At 38.8% G+C, this 27368-nt stretch overlaps 1 protein-coding gene across 7 annotated transcripts in view; it reads left to right on the top strand.

The window, feature by feature from the left end:
• SPIDR (scaffold protein involved in DNA repair) overlaps positions 1-27368 on the top strand; it is a 216169-nt gene that overhangs the window by 177784 nt on the left and 11017 nt on the right. For 3 of the 7 annotated variants that reach the window (XM_067290441.1, XM_067290438.1, XM_067290439.1), the window contains exons 11-16: positions 11379-11537; positions 19672-19759; positions 22056-22199; positions 22297-22356; positions 25792-25990; positions 27158-27310. In XM_067290441.1, the coding sequence (XP_067146542.1) occupies positions 11379-11537; positions 19672-19759; positions 22056-22199; positions 22297-22356; positions 25792-25990; positions 27158-27310 (803 nt within the window). Of the gene's footprint in view, positions 1-11378; positions 11538-19671; positions 19760-22055; positions 22200-22296; positions 22357-25791; positions 25991-26558; positions 26635-27157; positions 27311-27368 lie in introns of those variants that run through there. The other 4 variants (XM_067290440.1, XM_013954692.2, XM_013954694.1 and 1 more) reach the window with 4 other exon arrangements.

Below are 27368 nucleotides of genomic sequence, written 5' to 3' on the forward strand. Positions count from 1 at the left end.
TAATATGCAAAGTCAGGGCTATCATGAATTTGCACAGTGAGTATATACTTTGAAAAGGAGAATAATAGTTTATTACTTCACTTTCAGTCGATTGCATACATGATTCTGACTTCTCTTTCCCCCCCCCTCACACAGCAAAGCTGAGAAGAGCCCCCAATTTCGTTAGCTAATCTGTCCATATGATGCACTGTTTAATCAGGCTGCAAGGACACCACATATCCCAGGTTTTTTTAACCAATTTTGCTTTTTCTTGTCAGAAAAGGAATAGTTAAATGAGATGAATAGCGCACTCTGTTTGGGACTTCAGTTTTCCAAAATAAAATATGTGAGGGAAAGGTCTCATTCAGTTTTGGCATCACTTTGTTAAGTCAGTTTAAGCCAAGAAAGATTGTTATTCCACACTGTTTGCCGATAGTAGAAAGTTTACATATTGAATTGGATTTCTTTTCCCCTCAGAGAAAAGAGAAAATCGCTATGAATTTAAGGGACAAACCTCTCATTTGCTTTGCAGAAGAGATTGTTCTGTTAGCAACTCATCAAGGAGGGGGGAGAGAAAAAAAAAAGATAAACAGGATTAACTGTTTACTTTAAGAGAGCAGAAGTCTGGTTGTTTTTCAGGAGAAGAACACAATGTACTGTTGTATCTGGTTTCCAGCGTGGTGTTTATCATAATGCGGCGTGCGGCGGTTGGTGGAGGGCCGGGAAGGCAGCCCGCCCCCTCGCAGCGCCCGCCGGGCGCGTCGCTCCCCGCTCCCCGCGCGGCCGCCGGCCAGCGCCCGAGCCCGAGCGCGAGCCGCGGCGAGCCGCCGAGCCCTGCAGCCTGACGCGAGCTGACACTGACCCGCAGAGCAATAACAGCGGCCGTTTCCTAGAATTCTCCATGGGCTGCTGAGAACTGCTACCATAACTCTCGTAAACATGCGGCGTGCGCGCACCGACCCGCTGCCGCTCCCTCCGTTAGAAACGCACCTATGAAACACAGCCAAGAAAGAAAAACAGCGGGGGGGAACGCAGAAACAGCAGACCCTCCAAGGAAGAACAGAAAGTTGCCTTTCTGCCGGAGAAGGATCCCCAGCAAGCTTTCACTTCTGCTTTTCTTCTTTGCTCTTTGTTCTGCTGTTTGGTGGGGGGGGGGGTTGTTTTTTTTTTTTTACTATTTCAGTGAGGTGATGTGACATGGAAACAGCAGAACATCTTATTCAATACAGCAGCTCCCTAAGAAATCCTGCAGTGTTACAATATTTCATTTACCTTGCACATACACTGAAGAAGCACATGTGTAATGCTATACTGTCAGGAATGCATTTTAGGATGTTCTGTGCCTTCCAAAATGAGCAGTTCTTTTTTTTTTAGTGCTCACTTCATGTTTTTTTTTTTAAATAAAATCTTTTAGGAGCCCATTCATAGTCCATGTGGTTTAGAAGTAAATCTAGTGAATCCACAAATACTATGTTCTTGAAAGATAAGCAACACCACTACTGCTGCTGCAGTGTTCTTGCTTCATTCCAGATGCTGTCATTCTGTCGAGTGCTAGCCATGGAGGAGTTCAGACTTCTCTGAATCCTGTAGCTCAGAAGGAATAGGTTGCTACTGCAAGCCCACTATATATATGTATGTAGCCTCCTCCCCCAACTTAAATGGCATCCAGCGTATAGAATAGACTTTTTGGACCTGTCCTCCTAGTTATCATCATATTATTCAGCTATTGTTTTCAGATCACCCTTTGAAGACAAGGCTTTTATTTTGCTTTTTATGTATAAGGAGATGAGGCGTGAAGAAAACATATCACAGCAAACATGATGTGAAATGTTGCCAGAACCAGCAGTTTAATGCTGATTTTCTTAGAAAGGAGGGTGCTGAGCACCTTGCAAAGAGAAGATCTTTTGGCAGTACCTCACCGACTGTTGGAATTCTTGGATGCCAAAACAGTAATTAAAAAGTCTTAAGATAATAAAAATAAACAAAGAACCCCTCCTCAGATTCATAGATAAGTACTTTAAGTGGCTGGATGGTAATTACATGTTATATTTGGAACAGGATTTTTCTATTGGACATCATCCATAACAGAGACTTGCAGTTTTCGACTGAGTCTTTAATTTTCTTAAATGTACACTTTTCCCCTTGCTTAGGAAATCATGAGGTACAGAAAAATCTTATTTTCTCTGAATCTTGTAATGAAATAAGCAAGTGATTGCAATGGGATTCTGTGATGAAGTGATGGTGCTGGGGACACTGAGGAACCTGAGGAGCATGAGCAGCATCCTTGCTACCAGCATAGTGAGTCTGAAACGAGCTGGGATGATCTAATGTACTTGCTTTTTCTGTTACCACCCAAAATCTTTTTCTGTTTATGTAACAAACTGAATGGAGTATATCTTAGAAAAATGAACATAAATTACGTGCAGTTTCAGCACAGTAAGGGGAAGATGTGTAGGTAATTGGTGGGGAAGGGGGCCTTCCTGGTTTGTTGAGGCTGAACCTTATCCAGGCTTTTAGCCAGTATTTAGGAAGTTATTTTCCTTAATTTTCTGTATCTCCCAGACCAACTATTACTATAAATTTTTGTTTATATGGTATAATTATTTTCAGTGAAAACTATTAATATAGAAAAATTTTAATATTCCTTTAGGAATATGAGATAACTGAAGCAATCAGATGATAGCGAAAATATTTGTCAAAAGCAGCTCTGTAACTGTATGAAATTATAGCTTTGGCTCCATATTGTGTTTGGGTGGACAACAGGAATGTCCTTTTATCATTGTAAATGTTTTGTTTACTTTTGCGTAAAATTTTGCATGCAAATAAAATATACACATCAGCAGTTTAATGTTTGGAAAATGCGCTTAGAGACAGTGTGGGCTGGGGAGTTTAAACAGTTCATTTAGTGCCATATAAAAACTTCATAGAAAAAATGTTTTGTGCAGAAAAGTTGTCAAGTCTGAAGCCATTGGTTTCATTGCAAGTATCAAAAGTTCTCTGTTTTTGTGCTACACCCATTCCCTCGAAGTTATATTTGCTTCCCACCCCGCAGTCAGTGTTTGACATTTTGAGTAGGAAAATTTAAAATGCTCCTGAGCTCCACACAGTACGTGCATGTTCTGCATTCAAAAGGCAGTCATGCTGATATGCTTGGCCCATACAGGTCTCTTCCTATGCACAACAGCAGTTTCCCACATAAGTATTGCTTCTTTAAGTCATAGGCAGAAAGTAGTAGGTGGAAGAATTAACCTGAATGAAGAAATGGAAAAAGCAATCATCAGTGGGAGACTGATGAAAGATCTCGTGGAAGTTGCATTCGATTTTCCAGTTTGTGCTGAAGTAATTGACTATTCAAGGAAGTGAATAAAAATAATCTAAAGTTATTTTATAACCCCCTCACTCTTTTTCATTTTTAATGTAGGTATAAAAATGTAATTAACAACTAGGAAAATAGAAAATTATGGATTTGGCATAGTTACTGTAGTGAGTTATTTGCAAAATGTGTTATATAAATACTCTGTAATGCATATGTTAAGAAGTGCCTGCAAAAATTATTCTTTTCCTGAGACTGGGGAGGCCTCTCTTACATATTTTCTATTTCAGATGCTGAGATAAGACTTGCTTATTTCCCTGGTGATATTCCTGTCACATGTGCAGCTTCCGCCAATACTTTTGTAAGACAGACTGGCTCTAGCTGGAGAGAACTTGCAGATCTGATGTTGACTGTGTGCTCTGTTCCCTCTCTACCAGGGTCAGCATTCTTGAACTGTCTTCCCCTTTTTTTTTCCTTCTGGGTGCTCCCATAGTTGTCTAATGAAAGTGTACATGATCATAAACTCTACTTTTAAGTGATTTTAAACCTTCTGTTCTCAAGGCAAATGATTACCATTTTGATCATCTCAGTACTTTAAACCAGAGCAGCAGTTTGGGTGCTCAAGGTGTCTGTGCTTGGAGGGAGCTGTGATTAGGACTCTGCTTTGAGCTGGATGTCCCCCTTCTATAAACTGGAAGCAGTGGTCCTCTTGTTCTCCTTGCTACCTGTGTACTTCGGTGACCTAAGTATTAAAAGCGCTAGTCAATGACATTGTGTCATTAATTTTTATTTCTATCATTCAAGTTGTAGTTATTGAAGCTCTGTAGGGCTTCTCTGGCTATTTCCTGACAGCAAATGGCATGGATTTTAGAACAGAGTGGTCTGAAACTTGAGGGGAAAAAGAAGATGGCAGCAGGGACGTACTGTTGGAAACAGGAAACATGAAATGGAGACGTGAAACATTTTGTGAGCCAGTGAATATGGTGCCTTTTACAGGAAAATCCTTATGGTGTTACGGGTCAACAAAAAAGTAGATAGTTGCCCCTTTGTGTGCTCTGAGCTTTGATTTTTCAGCAGAAATACAGGTATGCTGAATGCAAGGTCTGCGTAAGGTAGTGTTACGTTAAACCCTGGCAGGGTGGTGTCCTACAGGTTACAATTTGAATCCAAGCCATGTTAGCAGGAGTTAATCAGCTCCACCTTGAGACTTGACCAGACAAGTTGCTGAATTGGAATTGTGTAGGTAGAGTGTTGTGCCTCTGGTGATTAAGGGAGAGGGGAGTTTTGTTTGTGTGTGTTTATGTATGTGTGCTTTATGCCTCTACTAGAACCGCGCCTCAGAGAGATAAGAAGTCCTTCTGACAAACAAAGGAGCCACAGCTGCCTCTTGGATGGTTCAGATAAAGAAGGAACAAATATCAGAGTTAATGTAATTCAGCTAGTTTGCAGGCATTTCCCTGATTGCGCCTTTTCTCTCCCTTCCAAAGAAACAGTAACTAGTGAAGTCCCTTCCGAGCACTGTGAAGGATGTTGCATTTGTCTGTTTGTCTGTCTTGCTTACACCGTCTTGCTTACACTGTACTGGACATCTTAACTATGAAGGTGTGAAAGCTGGTGTGGTCCACATGGTTGTCCTCCTCTCCTAGGGTAGAACAATTATTTGTTAGTTAAGATTTTTAAAGACAAATCTCTGCTGCTTGTTTTCACAAGAGACAGTAAAGGCCATCACAGTTCTGGCTTCCCTGCGTTCATCATCTCTTCCTCAACCAGGTGTTCCTTTGCTTATTCCTTCCCACTGGCCATTGAGGAAGCTGGAAAGTGACTGTTGACATAGGCATAAACTGAAAATTTTTCCCATTCTTACTTCTCCAGAAAGTCAGCTGCCTGACAGGGCAGCAGCTGTGGATCTGTATGATTTTTCATGCATAATAAAAGTAATAGTAAAAGAAAGTTCTACTCTTTCCCCATAAGGAGTGACTAACTAGGAGAAGGGCATGGCAGTGTAATCCTGTAATCCTCTCCAGACTTCCACTGGGAAACATTTTGTCCTAAATATCAGCACAGTCATAGAAATAATGCAGAGTAATCAGCCTCATCTTTCCCCTCCCCCCATCCTTGCTCCTGGCTATTAGCAAATTAACAAAATCTTCCCAAGCTTTAGCATGAGACTTACTGTGTCATTACTTAAAAGAAAGAAAGAAAGGCTAATCTCTGCCTCACTTCTTATCATTCTCTATCCTCGCCCCCTTTGTTATTACCAGTGAGTCACACTTCACCCTTTCCTTACTCTGCATCTGCCACAGGCACTCCTCTCCTGGCCTTCACGCCACCCCTTGGTCCTGAAATGAATTCTCCATTCCTTTGCATGAGGAACTGCTGTTTCCAAAGCCATCTTTATAATTCAGTTCTTATGCAGGGCTACACATCTTGTTGTCCAAAAAAGAAAGATGGTCCTTATTTCCTCCCTACCACAAACAGCACTGATAAAAACAGTGATGTTCCCCTTCTCTTGTCGAATAGTTCAGTAGTATGCATACTGGCAAGCCAGTAATGAAGGCTGGTTTTAGCTGATTAACTTATTCAGTACAAATGCTGCATTTTATAGAAAAATGTTTTGCCATAGATGTGCACACAAATAATAAATGCTGACTTGAAGGAAGGGGGGTTCAAGAGAGCTGGTTAATATTCAAACATCACTTCCTCCAGGCTCTAGAGCGGTGCATCCCTATGAGTAGGAAGTCAAGCAAAGGAGGTAGGAGACCTGCATGGATGAGCAAGGAGCTCCTGGCAAAACTCAACCAGAAGAAGGAAGTCTACAGAAAGTGGAAAGGGGGACAGGCCACTTGGGAGGAATATAGGAACGATGTCAGAGTATGCAGGGATGCGACGAGGAAGGCTAAGGCCCATTTGGAATTAAATCTGGCAAGAGATGTCAAGGACAACAAGAAGGGCTTCTTCAAATACATCAGTAGCAAGAGAAAGACTAGGGAAAATGGGGGCCCACTGCTGAATGGGGCGGGTGCCCTGGTGAGGAAGGATGCAGAGAAGGCAGAGTTACTGAATGCCTTCTTTGCTTCAGTCTTTACTGCTCAGGCCAGCCCTCAGGAACCCCAGACCCTGGAGGCAAGAGAGAAAGTCTGGAGAAAGGAGGACTTTCCCTTGATCGAGGAGGATCGGGTTAGAGATCATTTAAGCAAACTTGACACCCACAAATCCATGGGCCCCGATGGGATGCACCCACGAGTGCTGAGGGAGCTGGCGGACGTTATTGCTAAGCCACTCTCCATCATCTTTGAAAGGTCATGGAGAACAGGAGAGGTGCCTGAGGACTGGAAGAAAGCCAATGTCACCCCAGTCTTCAAAACGGGCAAGAAGGAGGACCCAGGGAACTACAGGCCAGTCAGCCTCATCTGCATCCCTGGAAAGGTGATGGAGCAGCTCATCCTGGAGGCCATCTCCAAGCATGTGGAGGACAAGAAGGTGATCAGGAGGAGTCAGCATGGCTTCACCAAGGGGAAATCATGCTTAACCAATCTGATAGCCTTCTCTGATGGAATGACTGGCTGGGTAGATGAGGGGAGAGCAGTGGATGTTGTCTACCTAGACTTCAGCAAGGCTTTTGACACTGTCTCCCATAACATGCTCATAGACAAGCTCAGGAAGTGTGGGCTAGATGAGTGGACAGTGAGGTGGCTTGAGAACTGGCTGAATGGCAGAGCTCAGAGGGTCGTGCTCAGTGGCGCAGAGTCTAGTTGGCAGCCCATAGCTAGCGGTGTCCCCCAGGGGTCAGTACTGGGTCCAGTCTTGTTCAACTTCTTCATCAATGACCTGGAGGAAGGGACAGAGTGCACCCTCAGCAAGTTTGCTGACGATACAAAACTGGGAGGAGTGGCCGATACACCAGAGGGCTGTGCTGCCATTCAGAGAGACCTGGACAGGCTGGAGAGGTGGGCGGAGAGGAACCTCCTGAAGTTCAACAAAGGCAAGTGCAGGGTCCTGCACCTAGGGAGGAATAACCCCCGGCACCAGTACGGGTTGGGGGCTGACCTCCTGGAAAGCAGCTCTGCTGAGAAGGACCTGGGAGTGCTGGTGGACACCAAGTTAAGCATGAGGCAGCAATGTGTCCTTGTGGCCAAGAAGGCCAATGGTATCCTGGGGTGCATCAGGAAGAGCGTTGCCAGCAGGCTGAGGGAGGTGATCCTCCCCCTCTACTCAGCCCTGGGGAGGCCACATCTGGAGTGCTGTGTCCAGTTCTGGGCTCCCCAGTACAAGAGGGATGTGGCACTACTGGAGCAAGTCCAGCGAAGGGCTACAAAGATGATTAGGGGACTGGAGCATCTCTCTTACGAGGAAAGACTGAGAGAGCTGGGCCTGTTTAGCCTAGAGAAGAGAAGGCTGAGAGGAGATCTTATTAATGTGTACAAGTATCTGAAGGGAGGGTGTCAAGAGGATGGGGCCAGACTCTTTTCAGTAGTGCCCAACGACAGGACGCGAGGCAATGGGCACAAACTGAAACACAGACACTTCCATCTGAACATGAGGAAAAACTCTTTCACTGTGAGGGTGACAGAGCACTGGAACAGGTTGCCCAGAGAGGTTGTGGAGTCTCCTTCTCTGGAGATATTCAAAACACGCCTGGATGCAATCCTGTGCAACGTGCTCTAGGTGACCCTGCTTGAGCAGGGGGGTTGGACTAGATGATCTCCAGAGGTCCCTTCCAACCTCAACCATTCTGTGATTTTGTGACTTCCTGGGGGCAAATACTCTTTTTGGATTTGCAGCTTGTCTCGTAATTTAGATGTGGGTTTTCTTCCTGTAATTAGCTTCAAAGGGGGGGGGGGAATAGTGTGACAATATGTTGCTTTAATCACTGTTAGACTTGCTGGTAAAACTTAATTTGCAAGAACATTTGCTGCAATATGGGAGCAACACTGTAATGTGAGAAAATAATACAAATCCACTTTTCTGGGAATAAAGTGAAATTAAGGAAGAGAAATTAAGGCCTTGACTCAACAGCCCCTGAAAGCCACTCTGACCTATGTGCCATTGGCAGCGATGCCAACAGCATGTGTGAAATCTGTAAGAATGGAAGCAGTTGCAGAGAACATGAGAATAACCCTCTGAATGCATTGCTGAACTCTGTTGTATAGTTCACCTGATTTCATTGTAGCCATTAAGTAGGAAAATCAGTTTTCACTCATTAAAGTATCTATAGCATTAGCTATTTAACTAGTGTGAGACAGATCAAATGCTGTTAAGAATATTTCAAGTTTTCGTCATTCTTTCATTTGAACTTTTTGTTAAACAGTGTTGAAGCAGGGAACATTTGTTCATAAAGTTCCATTCATAGAATTAGTTTGGGATGTTTCTTATCTTTTAGTCTAAAATTGTGCGTCTGAAGTTTCACTGACGAATTCTGTCTTCCAAGTGAGTGGATATGTTCATTTCATTTTAAATGCATATTGGGGAAACCATAACTACCCTTGATACCTGTAGAGTGAATATAGTATATTGGACGTCTGCTCATATGTATGGTCCTAATAGGGCAAAAGCATTTGGAGCATGGTGCAAGAGGTTCTGCTGCTCTGTGTTTCTCCATTATGCCAATAATCATGAACATGTTACTAGTATAAATGAGATTATTAGTGGTGTAAGGCTCAAATTACACACTTTGCCTCTATTTCTATATTCCAAACAATGGCATGGTCATATGACGACCATTCTCCTGTCATATGACCTGCAATGTTTATGCTGCATACATTAGACAGCTCGAGTGGGAACTTCAGACTTCCAGTCCAGCCTGGAAAATATGTCCTTGCCTATAAGCAGTTCTCCACACCATTTGGATTATACTTCTGTTATCTGATTTGGAACAACACTTCCACAGAGTTTGTTTTCAAGGAGCTGATCTGACAACAACTGGGGTATTTTGGGGCTGTAGTATTATTTTGGTGAGATCAGTTTCATAGCCTAGCTGTTTGTGTTGCCCCAGTGAAGGGATGGAAACATGGAAGTTGCAAACCAGGAAGTTCAGACTTTCATGTCTGACAGCAGCCAGCTCTTTGCTTGGCTTAAAAGGACTGGGAAAATGTACTTTTAGTGACTGATGTCTTCAGCACCAACCAAGTTAATTTTATTTGGGCAATTAACATGTCCCAGAAGACTTAATGTGAGCCTGGTGCCAGCTAGTCTGAGACTTATTTGCATTTGGTTATGTCTCACTAAAGATATGAGAAATTCCAGTGATCAGTTCACAGTTAAGAGGCTGCTGAACACAGTTCAGACATTTGAGACACAAACTCAGTTGGCCCTTGCTTGCTTCAAAATATGAAGGCCTGATTTTTCACAATGAACAATCACTGAATGTTTTGTTAACATAAGCAAAACTGTTTGCTTTTTTTCCCCCTGTTCTCCTCAGTCTGTTTTTTAGAAATGTCCAGAACATATTACCCCTGTTTTTCCAAAGAAAACAATGAGAAATTTCAGTCCAATCAGTTAAAGCTTCACAGAGGTTTTTAAGTGACTGAAGGGTCCTAAGATGGAAAGTGGCAGGCAACCGTAGTTATTCTGCTTCTGGGCCATCTTGTTTGTAACACAACATACTCTTTGTTCTGTTGAGCTGGAGATGATCTTGTGATACTTATCCACAAGGGATCCCCTTGATTGTTTTATACAGGAAATAAAAAGAGTGATAGAGCTGTTGAAGACACAGGTTTGTCACTGACTCTCTGGACTGGGAATGTCACATCCCAGAGCTGAGGGTACATACCTTTTCAGCCTACATGTCACTACAGCTAGAGATACAGGGAAAACATGGGAGCCTTCATTTGTGTTCAGTCCTGCAGCTCCCTGTCCCTCAAAACCAGCACCAGAATGTGAAAAATGAGGGCTCTCAGCTGGTGCCTTTGTAGTTGCTAATGCTGGAAAGGCTTGAGGTGCATGTGCAGGATACGGCCCTCTTGAGCCTTTAAGCCAGTCAAAGTTAGACAGTTCGTAATGAACAAGGAAACTGTGATTAATGGTCTTCCATGTGCCTAAGCTTCCCTGCTAAGAAAATACATGGTTTTCTTCCAGAGAGGTGCACGAGCTCATTTCATTTTAAATGTGTATTATAAAGAAGTAATAGCTACTGTTGGATGCTTTTGGGATGCATCTAATACATTACATGATGTGCTCCCAAAGCAGTTGGAGTTGGCTTGCTCAGTGAAGAGGTAGTTTTGTCATGCACTTTTAAAATGAACAGAAGTCTGCTGCCTAGTGCATCCCTGAGTTTTAGTCAGAAACAAAGATGCTTGTGCTACTCTCAGAGGTAATTCTTGTCTCCCTTTTGAAAAGTTTCCATGCTTAACTGCTTCTTTCTGGGGCAATTAAACCAATCTTGTAGACTGCAGCCTCCTTCCCCCAGCGGTCCATGACTCGTGCTATCATTGCTGCTCATCTCAGGTGCAGAACCTTGTGAAATGCATTTTTAACTATCTAAATGTATGACATCCACTGATTTTGCTTTATCTGCTATGACAGTAATATCTTCTAGAAATGCCAGCAAGTTGGTTAAGCAATACTTCCCAGCCTTGGTCTCATAGATTGCTTTAATCAAATGGTTTGTTTAGCAGGTTCTTTAATTACCTCCTTAAAATAGTTCCTCTGAGCTTCTTCATACCAAAAACTGAATTTACTAATCTGTAATTTCATGTTGGTGTTTCTGAAAAAGAAGAAAAAAAAATTGACATTTCACTGTTTTTGAATCCTCAGAACTCTTTTAAGTTTAGTGAAAATGTAATATTTATTCATTTTACCAGTTTCAGTGTTTGTGATTTTACATGTGAAATATGTTGCTTTGTTTACTTCTAAGCAGAATTTGTATGTTTATATATACTACATATATGTGTATGCCTTTGCAAGAAAACCTTTAATGCTGTTGATTTTGTTTACTTATACCAATACCAGTATTCACTATTTAGTAGGAATTCTCTAGTTATTGTAGTATTGCAAGCACTGTTCTGAAGCTTGTAATACAGTTTTTAGAAACTTGCTAACTAGTTTGTGATGAACAGAAGCAATGAAGTAACAGAGGAATGTTTTGCAGGTTATGCCTCCTTGTCCAGGATGCCTATGGGATGTTCAGTGAAGTACAGTTGCAATCGCTGAATTCTGCAGAAGGCATTGAACAGTATTGCAGGAGATGGGAAGGAAAATTCTGCTGTTTAGCTGGAATGAAAATTTTGCAGAGAACCACAAGAGGAAGGTGAGGACAATTCATGGGAAAATGTGTTGAAGTGCTGTGGCAGGCAGAGGCGATGTGCCATTTTATTTATTCCAGCAATCAGTTGGAACAACTGAATCAGGCTTTGTTCAGTTAACTGCTCTAATTGCCATATTCAGGGCATCAAGTAGGCATCACCTGGATCAGATAGTGATTGACCCAACCATACTCCAAAATCAGCATAGGTAAACTAACACACAAATACTGTACACATTTAGCAAAGAAAGTTATAGAGAAGAATTACCTCATGAAATGTTGCATACAGGATAAAGATTTTCTTCCTCTTCAGTAAATTCAAAGACTTAAAAACATTAGTTTATTTCCCTTTCATTGCAAAACTGTTAATTACAGTATGTTTCTCTACTTTGCTGTCCAGTCTGGGATGACATTTCAAGCAAAGAATTTTCCTTAATATATGAGAGCTTAATTCAGTTAAACCTATAGGGCTTTGGAAACACAGTTTAAGCATCTTTAAAAAAATCTCCTGAAGCACAAAACCATTCTTATTTTAGAATAGGAATGTCACAGGTTTATTGAAAAATCTCTCCAAATAAGTAACAAATTGAATTGTGGTACCTGTTTAATGTCACTAATTCTATGATTCCTTTAACATTTTTTAAATAAAATATCTTTAGTTAATCAAGAAAAAAACTTTATAGAGATCAGTTATCTTACAGAATATCTTTTTAAGGAAAGTGGTATGGCATTTGCATGGGGAGCTATATAAATGGCCTTAAATTGGTTCAATTCCCAACATAATTTACTCTGGTGCAAGTGTCCTATGTAGATAAACCTTTGGTATTAGAATGGCTGTGATATTTTTGCTGACACTTATTTTTTTTCCTGTTGAAAATGCTGTTTCATCAGAACCAGAATGTTTCATGGAAACATTATCTATTTTGGATACAATTTTGTTAGGAAGATTTTTTCAGGTCCAGAGGGAGTGAATACTCTCTCTCTCATTTTCATTTCATGAAAACATTCAAAAAGTCTCATTTTTGCTTCATATGGGAACAAAAACAAATTTCAAAGCCTTGAAATGTTTAGTAAAATGGAATTGCTGTTTTCCAGCCAGCCCTATTCAGTATGCTTTTCTTTTTATGTGCTTTCAGTGTTAATTTTCAGATCCTTTGGATTTCAAGCCTACTTGCATTTTTATGGATCTTTAATAACAAACACGTCTTCTTATTTAATTATTTTGTTGGCTTTTTTTTCAAGTTACATTTTTTCCAAACAAATTAAATAATGGCTTTGGAATTCTGGATACAAATAAAGTTTTACAACTAGCTGCTGGTGTTTCCAGTACTCTGCCTAGCTAATAAGAGACAGACTTTTTCTAATGTAATTCTGTTTCAAAGCAGCAGTAACTTACTTCTGGCTATTCTGAGGACGGTTAGACAACACACTGGTGGCTCATCTGGAGCTGTGCTGGTGGTAACCCTGCTAGGAAACATTAAAAGAGAATGGCTAGCGTAGCTTTAGGGACAGCGCAGTGGTTAAAACGTGATTTCATTGTAGAAAATGGGTGGGTGGGGGAATTGTGGAGGGATTTTTTTTTTCTTTTCTTAATTGTTTTAGCCAAAGTTCTGCTTTATAACTTGTTATTACTCTTAAGTGTTGGGACACGTTTTGTGTCATTCTAGGTGTGATGGAAACCACAGTAAAGCCATAGTTGAAATAAATATAAGGGAGTACTTATTCACACACAGCATAATTAGACTGTGGAACTCATTGCCACTGGATAAATGGGCTCGCAGAGCCAGCGATATGTCTGAGCACATGATGGGATATGCCTGTGAGTGCCCAACCTTGGCTTGCAGCGCATGAGTGAATAAAAGTTATGTGGTCTGCCCTGCAAGAAAGACTGCTGCCTTTTTTTGCAGAATGCCAGTTGATTTTTGGAAAGTCATGGCTCTTAAACTATTTGCTTCCTGGAGTCTGACAGTGGCTTTTAATATGGATAAAAGGAAATAAAATGTAGGAAATATGAGGGAGAAGTCATGATTTTTTTTTTCTGCTTTTGGAACACATGATCTGGAGGAAGCCAAGAACAGCTAATAAGATCCCATATGTGCATGTTGTCCCCCAGTCACATGGATTGTAATCTTTCTTACAGAGACAGAGTGCTTCCTCAGTCCCTCTGTGAGATGGAGGAGATTTTCATTTACCAGATACAAGAGTTACTCAAGGTTTTTGCATCAATGGACTGCTGTTATTGTTCAGAAATTTGGGGGGGTCATTATCCATGCTCATCATCAAGTATTTAATTTAAAATACTATTCAACATGATTCCAGTAAATGCAATTTTAAAATTACTCGTGTAAGCTAAAGCTGCATTTCAAAGACTAAAATCTGCAAAAATGTGTATTTTACATCCAGGTGACAACCTGGATCTAAACCTAACTTGAATGGACCTGAACTGTACGATGGGTCAAAGAAACCAAACCCTTTTCTCCACCTGATAAGAAAATACTTGCGTTCCAAAAGAAAAATGGGCTAAGAACTTAAACATCTATGTCATGTCTTGACCAAGAACAAGCCTGTGCAAAATTAGATTTATAGTAATCTCATGTAGGAGGCACTGTTAGTGTTGAATACTGTTTTTGAATACCCATATGTTTTAAAAAATACTGAAGAGATCAGCTCTAAAGAGTCATGAGGTCATCTGAAAGTCTTTCATTGATTTAGGTGGTTTTCAGAATAGGTCCCAAACCCCATGGAAGACACTCCCCAAAACTGTCACTGCAAGAAACCTTTCCCTTGGTAGTCAGATGGAGGAAGTGGTATTTCCCTTTGCAGTCCAGTTTCTGGCAATCCTGTAAGATGGACAGACGTGGCTGAGTCATGGCTAAGTTGCTGTGACTTGTTCGATACCTTTTTTACAGCAGTTCTTCTAGTCTGTTTTTGAGGCAGTTGGATAAGGTAGGAATCAGGTATAAATCAGTATCGTAGCAGCTGAATTAACAGTATGTATGTGGTTCAGTATCTGTTTCCTGACATCTTTTCTCTTCTCCCTCTCATACATACTTGTCTCTGAGCCTCTTCTGCAACTGTTGCCCAACCTGCACACTTAGGATCAGCAGAGCAGAGAGTGAAAGTTATGATGGTTTAAATAGAGAAAGCTGAAAAATGTTCATTGATCTGCCACTAGATGTTTGATCCTTAGAAGTGTCTATTCTATCTCTCGTCCTCCCACTGCCCCATATGTCAGTCTTATAAATTTAGCCCCTTGAGAAAGAGGAAGTGAGATTTCTTTGGAGTACTGCTAGAGATAGAAATATCAGTTAAAATCTATATGCAGTACAGCTAATATGTAACCTTCCTGTTCTAGTAGATCCCGGTTTTTTTCAGGTACTTCCAGTATAACCAGTAACTAAATGGATGCAATTTGATGCAGGGACAGAGCATTCACTGAAAAGTCTCAGGAATAAATAACCTATAAATTGTCACAGTCTGCTTTTATCCTAACAGCAATTAAATTCAATGAGCTGAGATAAACTTTGCAGTTAGATATCTGTCTTATGGACAAAGATGTTAGTTTTATGTTTTTAGCCCTGACTGGAGTTACACACAGGATAATAATTTATATTTTGACAATTTGTGCCTTTTCACCTGATTTGCCAGTGAGTTGTTTTATTTCTGACTACAGCAGACCTACCTGTTTCTTTCTCTTTGTCATTTCTCATAAGGTAGGAACATGAAGAGTTTCTGCTCAGCAGAACAGAAGGATTACACCAGTTTAAAAATGGAAAGGAAAAATGATTTAACATAATACATAATTAACTCAGGGTGTCAGTACCAATTTTGTCCCTAAATTAAAAAAAATCTTAACAAGATTCAAAACTAGACGTGACTCTTGCATGGATTATGCTGCAATCCACATTTACACTGGATAGGGTGAAATACTTTGAGGGAAACATCAACTCTTAAGCTTTGGCACATGACCCAACCATTAATTAATGTCAGGCTGTTCCATAATTGTTTGCCATGCTGTTTGGTGCATTCTCCTCTAAAGTAAGTAGGCTCTGAATATTGAATTCGATTGACTAGTGTTATGTTTCACTGACAATTTCTGTGTTTTCAAATAAAGTTGTTTTCTTTTGTTTGTCATTTTAAAATTTAAAATGTTAGGCACTGAAATGTGAAATCTGTCTATATTTGTCCTAATCTGTACTAGCCGTCACTATTTTGCCCAAGCTTTTCTTTTTTTTTCTCCTCCTTTTTCCTCTACTTTTCACTGTATACTTTCTCACTATTTTGCTTTACACTCAGAAGAGAGGGCCACCGCTAACTGCCATAAAAGAAGGTTTTTCAACTGCTAGTCGTTGACAGGAAATGTAATAGTAAGAACTCTGCACAGCGCAAGGAAGTCATAACTTCCTTCCTTTGGTTTTCCCTCCTCCAAAAAGGCTGCCATCTAAAAGAGTCACCCACGTCTCTGAGGTTTTGAGGTCCTGAAACACTTCAGTAATTGCTGTGGTTAAAAGTTGAGTTCTGTTTAAAGCGTAATTTAAGTAATTACTTTAAAGTTTTGAATATCTGTGTTACTTCTTTTATTATTTTTAATGACTGGATATATATCAGAAATGAATTTTGTTTCTTGAGTTTTCTTCTTTTTAACAAGCACTGATTACTGCTTCCATCTTCAGTGCTTCTATCTGTCTGCTTAAGTCTGCTTAATAACCAGCACTGGAGAATACAAAATAGGCATGTTGTATCAAAAGTAATTCTGTATTAGAAATTCAGTGTTTTAATGTGTTAGGCATAATTTCCAATGTACTACAGAAGACTGAGTCATTAAAGTATGTAAATAAATTATTTAACGAAATAATTTAATATATCTAAACAACATATTTTTAAGATACATGAGCAAAATGCATATATCTCAACAGCTATCCTAAAACTCAGGAAAAAAGCCAACAACCCTTCCTACTTGTCTAGATTTTGACTGAGATGCTACTTCAGTTTTTTATTTTACGTTTTTGTTTCTTGTATTACTCAAGTCTGAGAAAATATGGTGTTGCATACCTTGTGTACTGAAGGATCTTATTAGGTAAATTAGAGGGAGAGCTAGCCTACAGTATCATATATATATTATTCAAAATATTTTATATGTTCTGTCTTATCCTTGAGCCTGTTTCTTCTCACTTCTTACTGTACTTTTCCTTTTTTTAGAAGTCTGTCCTTCTTTTGTTGTTAAAATTTTTGTCATTTAAATTTTTTTAAAATAGAGTGACTAGTAATTTACACTCACAGAGCTAAATTGTTAAGTTTTTATTTGGCCTTCTGAAGTGAGAAAGGCCCTTTGTGCACATTGGGGCTAACCACGTCCCTTCACTGTAGCACAGAGCCAGCTGTTCATCTCTTGTCCTGACTCTATAGCTGAGGAAGGATGCACATATTGGATAAAATACACCCATTGTTAAGTCAGATTGAAGTGGGATTTGAGTGTTGCATGGCCAATAGAGAGAATGAATTTTATTCTTTCTGTGAGGATAATTATTTTCTACAGAGGAGGGCACAATGTGTTGCCATTTCTCCAGTGTGGTTGCCCCCTCTCTCCCCAATGAGTCAAAATCCATAAAATGTAAGGGGAGCATTAACTTTCTTGGAGGCATCCACATGGGTGGAGCAAGACGGGAGCTGGCTCGTCAGGGACACTGGCTGATGGGTTGCTTGGCGCATAAACGACGGCTCCAGAACAGAGCTGCCATTTTAGTAGAGCGGAGTCACAGCGTGCTGAGGTTTGGAACTTGCAGATCCTTCAGATGTTAAATATCCCTGTTTTTTGCCTGACCGGTATCAAAGGAAGGGATGAGCCCAAGATGTTCAGGAGACAATCTCCATACACTTTGTTCCTCTGCCTTTGTGTAAACAAATACAGTAATTTACTAATAATTAAGTGCTCCTAGTTCAAGCAATAGATCACCTTCTCCAAAAGGATGCAAGTAATTGAAGGCAGTCTGCCAGATGTCCTGAATATGCTGATATGTGATTGCAAGCTGGAAGAGATCTACAGAATAAGGGACAACTTCATGTCTCTCGTGCAAGCTTCAGAATACAGATTTTAGTGAGGGATCAATATAAGGTCTTTGTGGAGATGTGATTATAGCTGCACTACAACAACATAGCTTATTTACTATAAGTTGATGTGTATGTGATCTCTGTACACACACACACACAGAGTTTGTGGCAAGCTAACCTCTGTATTCTGCCATTGCCTTTATGGCCAGTGTCCTGGGAGGAAAGCCACTCCTGCAGCTGCCTTGGTTGTACAGAAGGATATTCTCTGTTTTGTAACTCCCCATTTTCATTCAGATAAATTACCAGAACCAGTTAGTTCCAATGAACACTGGTCCTCATGTGACTGTGGAGAGGAAATCAATCTGTACAACACGAGACAGAAAATGTCACCCTCATCAAGGAATCAAGAAGTGGTGAATTTGCTGTAAAGTCTTTTTAATACCTAAGAAGTGTTGCTTTGAATGTTGAAATGTTCTAAACGCTAAAAACAACTAAACAAAACCCTCAGCCTCTGAAGTCAGCCTTTTCCTTTTGCAGGCTCAGCAATGATGCCATTTAAGTCAAGAAGTTCGTTTCTGTAGAAAGGCAGCATATTTGTGTTTCTGGTTGGTTCATTAGTCTGGGGAGCACAACTACAGATGGCAAAGTCATCTTTTTAATCTGCCAGTTCACTGCCTGCATCTTGAACAAAAAGCTTTATTCCACAAAATCCAGTCTGAGATATACATTCATAAAACTCCTGGTTGTTGGTCCATCAGGCTTCATTATTAACATTGTATTGTAGACGACATATGATGCTTTATGAAGAAACATTGAAGAAATTCACTGACTTATAGATACCCAAAGTATAAATACTTAAGGATCAGAATGCAGAAATGCAGAAATAAATAAGCATTAGTAAACTTAAGCAGAAGTGAGCTTTAAGCAGAAGTTTAAGGAAGAGCTTCCTTGACCCTTTGAAGAGAAGCAGCATGTTGCCGGGTGCTTCAGGGCTGTACACTGAGTATGCCTTTCCAACAGTTTTGTTCAGGAGCAAGTAACACCTTTAGCAAGTGTTTGACTTCATTTCTAGAGTTGTTTCAGGAGTAATGGCTTTCTTAATTTGAGGGACAGACTGCTTGTTCTGGAAGGCAGTGTGGGGTTAAAATCCAGATCTCTGTGGTTCAACTATACAGAACATTCCCAGAGAACTAGGACAAAATAATTAAGAGCTTTTACTCCAAAACTCATGCCTTTTCAAGTTGGTCGTCTGTAGTTATTTCCCCTCCCTCAGCTCTTCTTGGCCTCTCCCTCAGACATTGCTGCCTTTACTGCCTGGGTGACCTGTCAGCTGACCAAGTAGCTGCTGAACTCCTGCAGATCCCAGCTTTGAATGCTAAAGCTGGAGAGTCTGTGCCAGTTTACCTTAATGTGTTGGGCTGCTAATTTTATGTTTGTTTCTGAAGGAACAGTGAGAAACTTGCGAAAATAAATAAATAAAAAAATATAGCTAAATTACTGGGGATGTAGGAAGGAGATGGATCTCTGCACATTTGTACTCCAAGGCCTGAGTGCACTTAAGATAACAAAATCTTGCCAGTTTTTCTACTAGATGTTCATGCCTGATCATTGCAGACTTTCCTGAAAGCAGCTATGATCAGTTGTTAGAGAAAAGCAAGAAACAAAAATGATAGAGGCAAAACATTTTGTTTAATCTACCAGTAAAAATGCTGTGTCATGAAGCTGTTTCTTAAAAGAAGTTGTATTGGTATCAGTGTCCTTCGCAAGCTAGCATTTACCCCAGTTTCCCTGAATTTTATCATGCTGCAGGCTGTTCGTGGCAAAGAATTAAATATGACTTGCTTGTCACTGAATGTGATGTTTCCCTTCCCTTGCTCTCCACCCTGCAGCAGAAATGATGGAGTTTTAATTAGACCAAATCAAAACCAGCTTCTAGAAAACAAATGTGATTTAAAATTGTTTTCATAATCATGCAACAGTTTGAATTAAGTTAATCTTTTAAATTAATATTTAAATAATTAAATTGATCTTTCTAATATGGCTTATAACATTGGAAATCATTTAAAACCTGATTTTATTGTTGTTTTTGAAGGACGTTAGGACTTTTTAGTCTGATAGACAGTTTGTGGCCTCCAGTAGTGCCTGTAAAAGTTCCTGGACAAAGTCAAGACTCTGAAATGGTAAGTCATGTTATTGTGGAAATATATTTCTTCACTCACAATTACTATTTTTATTGGTGGTGTAATCATGTTTATTTTGGGAATCAGGTTCTCCCAGTCTCTTTAGGTACTGAGTTTTGTTTTACTGGTTCTGGCTTCATCCTAGCCTAACCTGAAGTCCTCTGGATCAGGATCTGGTTTCCAAAACAATGCAGTCGCCCCATCATTAATCCTCCAGCGCTAAAATGGTAGAACATCCAGATGAATTATTCCTCTCCTCTCCTCGCCACGAGAAAGAGATATTAGATAGTGTGGAGCTGGCTAAGAAATCTATATACAAGGATATTACCTAGCTCTTTTGAAACACTTTTCAGCCTTAGATTCAAAAGTACTTTTCTAAAGTTTAACTTCTGTGAAGACAGACTGCTGGAATCAGGTCTCTTTCTAATTAGATTGGTTCTGACTGATACTTGTCCCATGCGTAGACAGTCAAAGGAGGAACACAAAAATAATTTTAATTTACTAAAAAAGTATTAAATTTTTCTGTGATTTTGGGTGTGTGTGTGAAAACTTCTAATGTGAGGTATTAAAATAGATTTAAAGGAGTTACTATGCTTTTGCAGATCTAGAATTGCATCTTTAATTTCCCTTTAATTAGCTTTTGTATTGGAAAAGGAGTTTTGTCATATCAAGTGGCATTTTGGTAATATAAGATCATTTGAGAAGCTTCTTAATAACCAACTTCTTGTGCTGTCCTGCTGTTTTGTGTAGCGGTTCTTTGGGGAAGAAGTTTGTGGTGTTAAAAATTTGTTAGAGCCTAGGAGTCAATCAGGATGCAAGATTTAAAAAAGAAGAAAAAGCAAGGAAAAAAGGAGGAAACTAAAGATGGATATTACTTGTAATTTCTTAAGTGTGAGAATTTTTTCTCTACAATGTACAGTGTTCTTTACTTTGTACAGGGGGTTATGTTGAAGAATAAAAAGTTCAGACCTTGGCCATAAAAGCAAGACAAACCGAGTGAAACTGCTGTTCTCTCCTTGATTCTCCCTTGATATTTCAGAATTCTCAGAAGAATGGATTGTTTTACGTGTAAAAATATTGTGGACAACAGAACGAGAGCATTTATGAATGGGGCAAAGCTCTTAAATGTTATTTAGCATTGTTGACTTTCATGCGTTCTTCATTTTCTCTATTTTACTAGCAATCTAAAATGGAGGAAACTTTCCATAATCATGCAATTTACACTTCTGTCATGAGTTTGAAATACTAATTCATTCCAAGGAAGATCAAAACTTACAGTCTACTGTCAGAAGTTTTTGGAAGAATGGGTTTTTTAGTTGTGATAATTTTTTCTTGATATAAGCAGTATAGTTTTATGCAAGCAGATAGAGTTTTATACATAGAAACATAAATAATATTACCAACACAGTGATAATGTTGGGAAGAGATCTGCGGAGCTGACTTCTTCTAAGCCATATGTTATTTAATACTGTCAGAGGCAAGCAGGACTTGGTTTGATGTCTTTTTGCCTTTTTTCCTTATGCAGAATTTTTTCAGTGAGTGGGCAGCTGTTTTTAATAGCTTCATATTTCCTTCAGTAAATGAAATGGTTTATTAACAGAAAACATCCCTAGAACAGTATTTTACCAAATACACAATAAAAATTATTTTGTTGTATTGTCTTTCATTCCTGAGAAGCTGTTCTAGTTTGGGATCTCGTTAAATGGAGATTGATAAAGTTCTTACGTCACAACACTTTTTAAGGAGAAAAGAAAAATCTGGCATAGCACAAAGAGAAAAAATTTTCTGGTTCTGAGTTCCTGTTCTTCATTATCTCCTTGTGCTGTCCTGGATTTAATTTGGCAACTTTAAAAGTTCTTCAGCTGTTTACTATCACAAAAACCCACCCACATGCAAAAGTCCCCAAATCTCAGAAAAGTTATGGATATTTAAAAAAATAAATAAATAAAAAAGCAGGGCACTCCTACCATGTTATAAAAAATGTAAAAACAGCAGCCACCTTGAAATAGTCACAGTGTTTGCCAAGTGTGCCAAATCATGAGATGTTTTTGTGATGAGGAGCAATGTCAGATTCTGGAAAGAATGATGCACACAAGCTGATTTCACTTTTAGCTTGTGAATGTTGTTTTATTAAATCAACTTCTACTTCAGAGAGTTGTTGTTATTAACCATATAATTTTGTTTTTCCATCACTCTTAAAATGTAAACTGTGTTGGTTTTTTTAACTATAAATGCTGACTGACCAAATTAAAGTGTCTTTTTTAAAGTCCCATTTTTTCTCCTTACTTTTTAATAGATGACAACTAATCTTCCTCCTCCCAGCTTTTGTTACATTCTTACTGTTCAGTCTGGTGAAATACATGTGAAAATAGATGAGGAAGAACAGATTTCTAATTTGTACCAGCCACCACCTCTTCGTGGTCTAAAGGAAATTCTTCAGGTAATCTGCTTTAGAAGTCAGATAACAAATATTTTGTAACATTAAATTTCTAATGCCGTATTTGTCTCATTCCCTGTTTTTGCACAATTATTTTCAGATTGACGGCTGTAATGTACGCTGTAGCTTTTGGGCACAAGTGCTGTATCTAAGGCTGCAGGTAATCTTCATTTAGCAATGAAATATATTTAAACTCAATATAATGTATGTGTGAAGAAGTCAGCATTTATCTTGTTTAGAGGAAAAACAAATTTTTTCTGGATTTTTGTGTGAATGGGTACAATGAATTGCGTTTTTCAATCTCAGTCCCATTTAATCTAGAAGATGAATTATTTCTCAATTAATTGTTATCTAATCAGAGACAATATTTCACCCTGGATATTGGTAGGGAGCTTCCAGGGAGTTAGTTGAGACTTGCAGTGAAACTACATACTTAGATACATACTGAAAAGTTCCCAGCCAGTTGAGTGTCTGGGGATAGAATTTAACAGACGATGGTTATATAAAAATACAGTTTTGCTCTTTGCATGCAAGTGGACCATTTTTGTTGACTTCAAGAGAAGTCCCTCAGGCAAATTTGGCTTTTATGGTCCAGTTAGTAGAAAGGAGGAACTCTTAGGTAAATACATCTGTCATCCATATTATGTTGGAAAGCTTATAACTATGTTTTATTTATTTGTTTCTGAATGACGCTACAATTTTCTTTCAAAATGTTGCTAACTCCCTCAGTAGTTAAAGGAATTTTTTGTTCCTGATTTATTTATTTTTTCCTGGCGACTGGATCCTAGTACAGCCAGCACTGAATTCTGGTGGAGGATAATTTGTAATTGTCCATCAGCTCCACAAGAAACAAAGTGTGAATCAAAGCATATGAACCAAAGACAAATTCCAGAACGGCCAACAAAATAGCTGGAGATGCTACCCACCACTGTGAGACCTAAATTTAATTTAGGTCTTGTCCTCTTGCTTCAACAGCCGATGCTTTACAATTTGATTTTTAGGCAGGGAGTACTTTTAACTCCTGTGGTGGGGAGTATCTTTTCTCACTTGGCAGTGTTTTCTCCATGGTAAGTGACAGCGGGGCATTTGCACGCATTTGAAATTACGGCCAGTTTGATGAGGTCTTTAGGGTGCTAACAGAAAGATGGGCGCAGGTGGGGACTTGTCCTATTACCAAGAAAACTGTTTTGTTAAAAAAAAAAAAAAAAAAGATTACAGAGATTAGGTAGTGATATTTTAGCCAGACATTTTTGCTTTCAGGTATGAAACCAAAACCATCTGCATCTGAGATGCTGTGTGCCATCAGTATTGTTGTGTAGATGCACTATATCACTAAATTAGAGAAAAGATGAAGTATGCAGGAATAGATATGTTTTTGAAGAACAGGAGCTTGTCTAATAGAAAAAAAAGTCTACGATTTCTTCTTGCTGTTGGAAGGTTTATTAGCTGTTTTATTTAATGGCTATTCACTTGCAGAACTGTAAGCGCTAAATTTGCATAAGCAAACAATATTGAGCTCATAAATTTTTTGAAAGTAATATTGAAAAAGCAATAGAAGGTATTTAACTTGTGCATAACTGCTCTACGAATGTAAATGTACGTACCTGCTGTTAGTGTATCAGTTGCCTAATCCTTCCAAAAGAATGTCACAAACAGCAGCTTGTTCACTGCCAGGAAGATTCATCCTTCCCATGCAAAATCGTCATGCTAGAATATGTGAAGAAGGGACTTACTTTGCAGACTTGTTATTAAAGAATCTGCTACATGGGTTAATTCAAATGTGCTTTAAAAATAATACTTATTCAGTGTAGCTGCAGTATTCTGAGATGCTTCATTTGTGTAAAGGAGGAATGGAAATATGCTTTTATTATTGCTCAGAATCTGTACTGTGGTGCAGGAGGAGTATGAGGAAATATATTCCATCTGTGGTTGAGGAGCTGTCCTTCCTTGTAACTCAGTCCTGCTGCTCTTTGTCTGTTGTGTCCTCTGTTCAGAACAAATTGTCACACATAGCGAGATGATGATTTTATACTAACTTGTGATTTTTGCTGTTATTAGTATTTACTTTTTGCATGATTCTTCTGAAGGCCAGCCTTTAATGTGTTAGTAATTCTCATGCGACAGCATTAGAAATCCTGTCTTTGAAGCTGTTTTAATGCTATCTGTGTAGAGGAGGCACTCTAAATGCATGTAGCTACTATAGAAAGAAACAATGTAAATGCAGCATATATTGTATTAAGGGATAACCATAATAGCTGAGTTATGAATTTTACCAGTCATTATTTCCAGTTGCTGCATTTGTTCTAAGAGCTGTTAGCATGAACAAAAAGCTAATTTAGTATGGTTAACGTTTTCAAGTTTTGAATTCAATTGCAGACAAAAAGTCAGGGTTCTCATTGCATTGTGTTATGATCAAGAAATGCAAATTTGGAAATAAAATATATGTGATATGTATCTTACCAATCACTGTAACATTTAAATGTCATTTAAATATTTTAAGTGTGAACTTTTATTTGACAGACTAATTAATAATGAAAATTGTTTAAATAATTAAGAAAGTAATTTAATTTCAGCTAAGTATTTTAAAATACTAGAATCTTAAAAAATTGCAAGTTGCTTGGACTGGTAAATGTGAAATATGTTTTGTTATTAAACCTAGCTTTTCTAAAACATGGGAGAATTCACACACACACACACAGATTATGAAAGTTTCATTAAAAGAAAAGAAGAAAAGCACGAACGATCAAATTGTAACCCATCTGATTTTGTTAGAGACTCTGGAAAAAGCATTGATATGTATATAATGTTTGTCTACTCTGTCTTGTTCTCATCCTAATGTAAAAAAATTTTTAGACACTACTGATTTAGTACTGATAATGGTTTTCAGAGATGAAGCCTGACATAAAATGTAGGTATGTTGGTAGTGACATCATTTGTTTTGATATACCTTATTCTAGCCATACCAGAATATTTTTATATTTGTCTTAAACAGGCAGGAAACTTTTGTTGTCATGGTGGATTCCTATGTTTCTTACGAGTCATCTACTTTCCTATTTCTGTGTATCATTCAAAAATTTAGAGATGTATGTTCAACAGAAAGAAAAATTTCGAACTTTGTTACTTATAGTAGCTATTAGCCAAGGAATGGTGCTCATGAGAATCAGATAACAATACATGGAAAATTTGCTTACACAGAAATAAAAGTAGTAGTAGTCTTAGTCTTTCTTTCCTTAAGGCAAAAATCATTTAAGTCTTTGTTCATAAAAACAGACAATTAACTTTTTATAAAATATATTTTCAGATCCCAAGTACACTCAAAGTGAGTTATATTAAGACATGATAGTTGTTTAAGCTAAAGCCAAGATCCCAGTGGGTCAACTTCAAGGTAGAAGATGTTAGTCTTTGTCTGCATTAAGGGAAAAAAAAAAAGAAATCCCATTAAAGCTTTGATTCATTTTCCTGTACAAACCCTAAATGTAGTAGATTATCAGTTTTATTAGTTGCTTTAAAAATGTTATTGTAGCCTTTCATTCTTCTAAAAATTAATGACTGTATTCCAATTTTGTATCTTTTTTTTTTTTTTTTTAAACCATAGACAAAACACAATGTTCCTATAAATCAAAGGGAGATTTGGCTGTTTGTGACTGACTTCACACTGCAAAATGTGGTTCACATAGTTCCAAAAGTTGTTGCTGTGTCAGTTGCTACATCATGTGTTCTCAGTGCAGAGGTAATAGAAGCCCTCGCTGCCGCCTCGCGCCCCGTCCTCTTCAGGGACGCACTGTGGGGAAATGGTAAGCTTTATTTGTGGTTTTGAAGCGGCTGGACTCAAACTGAAATAACATCCTAATCTCTGTCCTGCAGTAAGTGACCTGCAGAGACTTTCATTCTCAGGTGAAGATGAAACATGGCAAGTTTTGGATGAGAAATTTGAAGGGGGGTGTAACTATAAGTTTTCTGTAAGTTTTTGTTTTCTTTTTTATGTTTTTGGCTTGATCTCCAAAGTAAGTGAGAAATTAAGTGTTCTTACTGTATGTCCACCAATATATCTGTCTGTCTTCCCTGATGACTGTTGAATTTAATGACCAGTGTCAGTCAAATTTGGTAGCTGATAGAAGACTCAAAGATATAAGGAAACTTGGTTTCATAGTTTTGATGTTCTTGCAGAAACTTGTTTTATTGAACTTACTGCCTCTAAAAGGAGTAACATGGTGAATCCAGAGACTTTATAGCTATGTTTCCCTAGACACACAACTTTTAGAAACTATCCTACACCATCTTAGCAGTGAGCCTTTACCACTGTACAGATCATAAAGAAGATAGTTCACTTCTCCATTCATTCTGTAGTTGCTCTTTTATTAGGCTCACTTATGGTTTCATTTGTTGCATCCATGTGTAGTTCACATCTGAAGTCAGTGGCCTTCAGTCACTTCCAAATGTAAGTGGATTGGAAGCACCAAACTGTATATATGGCTGTGTCGCCTGTTACTGAATCTGCTAACCTGCCTGATTTCCTTTCCTAGCTGAGGTCATACTAGTTTCATGCAAACTGGGCAAAAAAATCTCTGCTTTGGAGAATAAAATATTGCATGTACCTTCTCTTTATATTATTTGAAATAAAGTAAGAACACCTGGAGAGGGGTTCAGGCTGATTCCTGAGGAAGAGACAATAACTGCATGTGCCCGGGGAATCTGTTACAGTCCACTCTGAATGGAGTCTGGTTCTCTTTTGCCATGTTAGAATTTTCTTTGACATCTTTTTTCCCCAGGAGTCATGAAGTGTAACAAAAGCATGATGCATGTATCACTGAAAGCAAAATATTTTGTCGTGGAGAAAACCTGGTGGAGTCTATTCATCTGTTTAGTAACTGGCAGAGATCATTGTCTTTATTGGCCATGACAGTTAACATGGTCACCTTTTTCCTTGTTACTGTACTGAATTGAAATGTCTTTGTTGGCAGGTAGGATTATTTGTGTTGAACGTACTGTTCTCTTATTACAAAAGCCTCTTTTGTACTCGGCTGCCGGTGCTGACCTCAGTGAGCTGACTGGCCCTGTCAAACTCGATGAGCTGGATTCTACAACACAGGCCAATTCCATCTGTACTGTAAGAGGTTTGTATGGCCTTTTCTGAAATGAATGAGCTTAATTCTTTGTGTTCACTTTAATCTT

The sequence above is a fragment of the Apteryx mantelli genome, chromosome 2 (assembly GCF_036417845.1).
Source record: "Apteryx mantelli isolate bAptMan1 chromosome 2, bAptMan1.hap1, whole genome shotgun sequence".
Classification (NCBI taxonomy): domain Eukaryota; kingdom Metazoa; phylum Chordata; class Aves; order Apterygiformes; family Apterygidae; genus Apteryx; species Apteryx mantelli.